At 37.8% G+C, this 3,998-nt stretch overlaps 1 protein-coding gene across 1 annotated transcript; it reads left to right on the top strand.

Annotated features, from left to right (window-relative positions):
* Positions 1-911: 911 nt before the first annotated feature.
* LOC110034059 (glucan endo-1,3-beta-D-glucosidase-like) lies at positions 912-1,951 on the top strand. The gene is made up of 4 exons (XM_020738306.1): positions 912-1,130; positions 1,275-1,303; positions 1,381-1,615; positions 1,756-1,951. The coding sequence occupies exons 1-4, from the start codon at positions 1,043-1,045 to the stop codon at positions 1,779-1,781; spliced, it is 378 nt and encodes a 125-aa protein (XP_020593965.1). The 5' UTR covers positions 912-1,042; the 3' UTR covers positions 1,782-1,951.
* The last annotated feature ends 2,047 nt before the right edge of the window (positions 1,952-3,998 follow it).

The raw sequence follows: 3,998 nt of genomic DNA, 5'->3' as shown, positions 1-3,998 counted from the left end.
CAAGGCCAGGGGTGGTGGGCAGAAGGTCAGGTGAGCCAGGGGGAGGCTTAATTATATATTACTCCCAATGGTAAGTGATGATGGAAGAGATTTTTGGTTAAGGCCCAACAATGGGATAAGATCCTTAATTTAGGGACCCATTGGTCCATAGCTTGCTTGGGTGGTTTGAGAGGGTTTAGCCTGGTAAATAAGGTGTGCTTAGTTGCTATGGATACCTTTATTTGGTGACCTTAGGATGGCTAATTCAATACACCTTAACATTGAAATTGAGGGAAATTGGGTCTAAATTTATGGACATTTGGCTTTACTGCTTTTTTATCCCAAAATACCAAAATTTCTTCAAAAATCACTTCAAACCATTTCAAAATACCCAAATTGCCCAAAACCACCCAAAATTGCCAAAATTACCAAAATACCCCCAAATTTGCTAAAATTACAAAAATACCCTTGGCACCCCAAACTTTCCCAAAACCTTAAAAATCATCTCAAGTGTCTCCAAAACCAATTTGGACCCTCCAATTGGACACAATTTGACCAATTTGATCATTTAAGCACTAAAGCCCATTAACATGTGCACCTACTATCATTCAAATGTAGCTTTCCAAATTTCTTAAATATTAGTACTATGCTGTTAATTTTATAGTCAAATTATTTTGGTGCTTGCATTAAGTAATAGTTAAAGAGAAACGGCAAAAATTTGATTGACTTCTTAATAGCTCGTATTTGCACTTATTGCTGAACAATGTCAGCAAATATGTTTAATGATTGAATATAAAAAAAATATTATTTTTATAATATTTAATGCATAGCATAAACATTTAATCTCTTAGAAAGTTTTATTTAATGAATAAAGTGTAAAGGTTTATGCAAAAAACGAACCAAGAAAGGGCCAGTCACATGCTACCTTGCCCTTGCGCCCATGTTCTTTACTTGAACAAACAGTCATTGAGGTCTGACTATCAAGCTTCTTACCCCTTACCGTTTCCTCGTGACCACAGCGAACGCTCAATTTAAAAGCATTCGGACTGTCCCCATCCTCTACATGACAGCAACAATGGCGAGAAGCTTTACACCATCTCATTCTGTCCTGCCGAACACCACAGCAGTCATCCTGCTCTTCCTAATCTTAGGTTGATTTCATCTTTCGGTTCCTACTCTGCAAATCATTTCTCAACTCACACTGATTTTTCCTACTCTCGACTGAATAACATATTCCTTGTCTGCATTTCTTAAACTTAACTGCAGTTTAAAAGCTCAAAATGTTTTTTTGGCAGGAACAACCCCTTGTCTGGTGTTTGGAGAGGTAAGCTCAAAAGATTATTTCAATTGTTTTGATGCCTTTTGAAACCACAGAAGCAGACTTAAAATTCCTCAAAACAGAAAACCTGGTGCATTGCGAAGCCTTCATCAGATGTGGCAACACTGCTTGCCAACATTAACTACGCATGTTCTCAGGTGGATTGCGGCATGATACAAAGCGGCCACCCCTGCTTCTACCCTGATACTCCCATATCTCATGCATCCATAGCCATGAATTTGTACTACCAAGCCAAGGGGAGGAATGCTTGGAACTGTTACTTTAGCAACTCCGGGCTTCTCCTCAATACAAATCCAAGTAAGATTTTAAGCTTCAATTAACAGATTCTAGGCGCAGTTTCTTTCACTAATGCCTCGTCAGCATACAGCAATAAAAGAGAAGTCATTTTTCTTTAGAAAGCTGTTTTAATTGAGATTTACGAACTAAATACTGTGCAGGTTATGGCAGTTGTGTTTATGCTTGATGGCATCGTTGGAGAGTCTCCCCGCCTACTGGGGAACAAGGCGAAGCGATCGTAGCTTAGATTCCATGTTCGCGGTTTTTTATTATGTTTTGTTTACCACTGATGAAACATTGATGAAATCATGAAAATATGGACGGAATAATATAAATATTTGGTCTCTTTCAGGATTACAGCTGGTGTTAGTATAAATTATTATTTCAAATCGGTTTGGTTTGGCTTTTTTTTAATTTCAGGCCATTACAGCCATGTGAGGTAACATGCAAAAAGGGCTGTAGGACGAGGAGAGCTGACACCATTATTCATCACATCCTTAATGTTTTTTTTTTCTTTTTGTTTAATAAAAAATAGAAAAGACAACAACCTTGATTACAATCTGATCCACACATGGATAATGTTCCACTAAGAAAATGCACGAAAATTACAATTCTCAAACTCTTCAAAAAAATATTTACTTTCAAAATTTGAAATAATGTTTTTGTTTTAAGGTTCCCCGGGTTAGTAATGAGCAAGGCAAGGGATGGTGAACTAGTGCCATTTCCAAAAAAATATTTTCAAAATTTTAAATGGGTATGAAATCGAAAACATGATTTACAAAATGTAGATATCAAAGGCAAGCAAAGACAGAAAAAGACGGCGCATCGAAAATTTTGCTCTTATCATCGGTCTCACCTAGACCTCTAGTATTAAGCTTTCACTCTTTCAATCTTACGACAACAATTTCTCCTTTCCCTTCGATGGGGAAAGGCCTTACGATCTATATTCTATCCAAAAAATAAGTTTATAATTCAAAAATGTCTTTATTAAGCTAGAAGATTTCCTAAAAGTTTTATTAGGATAGATAAAATAACAATCTAATGTCTAAAAGAGCAAAGTAAATTAGATGGAAAAAAATTCTAAGTGGTCACAGAGAATTGACGAGCACGGAAATAATCTCAAAACTGTTCGGAAACAATGGGGACAAGACAACTTGATGAGTGTCAGAAAGCCTGTGGTGGTAGAGTGACTATTTAGCATTTTAGCATTGTACGAGACTCTTTCACACATTCAGATAATTAAAGAGAATTAAGAGAGAATAGACATCTCGATTTTTATGTTAAAAAATCATGAGAAGGAAAAAAAACACAAAGCCTAGCGTAGCTAAAATAATTCACTATGAATGATGGGTACTCATATCTATTCTTCTCCTAAATTACAAAAGATTGAGGTACAAAGATGATTTTTGTAAATTTACAAGAGTGGTTCTTGATAATAGGAGGTTGTAAGGGCATAGTCAATTGCTATGGAAGTAGTAGTCAACCGTGAATGTTGTAGATGGTTGTCGTGGCGTCAGCTTGTCGTATAGGTCGTAGTTAAAAGACATTATAATAGTTGGTTGTGTGGGCCACATATGGCTGCCTCAAGAGCATTGATTGGCCACATAAGTCATATTATGAAGTTATAAAAGTTGTGAGCCACATATGTTGTAGTTTGTCACATAAGCCAAAGCAGCGAGTTGCGATAACGTCGATAGGCCATGAAGATTGTGTATTGTGGGCTATGTAAGTTGTGGGTCATGTAAGTCGTAATTAGTCATATAAATAATAGCAGGGAGCTGTGATGACTTTCATAGGCTACAAAGGTAGAAGTCGGGAGCTTTATAAGCAGTAAGCCATGTTGGTCATAGTCAGTCACATAGTATATAGTGGTTAGTTGTGATGATGTCTTTAGGCCATAGAGCTCAGAATTCAGAGTTGCATGAGTTGTAGACCACATAGGCTGTAGTTAGTTTCGTAGGTCGTAATGGTGAGTTGTGATGATGTACGTAGCTGCAAAGACTAAAGTTGAGAGTTGCATGACTTATGGACCACATAAGCCAAAGTGATGAATTGTGATGATGTTTGTAGGTCACACGGGCTAGAGTATAGAGCGGCAAAGTTGTTGACCACGTAGGTCGTACTTGATTATGTAGGTTGTAGTGGTAAGTTGTGCTATCGTTTATAGGCCGCAAGGGCTAGAGTCGACAGTTACACGAGTTATAGAGCACATAAACCATAGTTGGTCACATAAAGCATAGTGGTGAGTTGTAAGGATGTCCGTAGGCCATGGGGAGCAGAGATGGGAGTTGAACGAGGCATTGAACATATAGGTCGTAGTTGGCCTTGTTGGCCATAGTGGTGACCTGTGATGACGTCCATAGATTGAGGGGGCCAAAGTCGGAAGCTGCACGAGCTATAAACT

Source organism: Phalaenopsis equestris, unplaced genomic scaffold, assembly GCF_001263595.1.
Source record: "Phalaenopsis equestris unplaced genomic scaffold, ASM126359v1 Scaffold001340, whole genome shotgun sequence".
Taxonomy (NCBI): Eukaryota; Viridiplantae; Streptophyta; class Magnoliopsida; order Asparagales; family Orchidaceae; genus Phalaenopsis; species Phalaenopsis equestris.
Note: the sequence above shows the minus strand (reverse complement) of the source record. Positions and strands in the feature narration are given on the sequence as shown.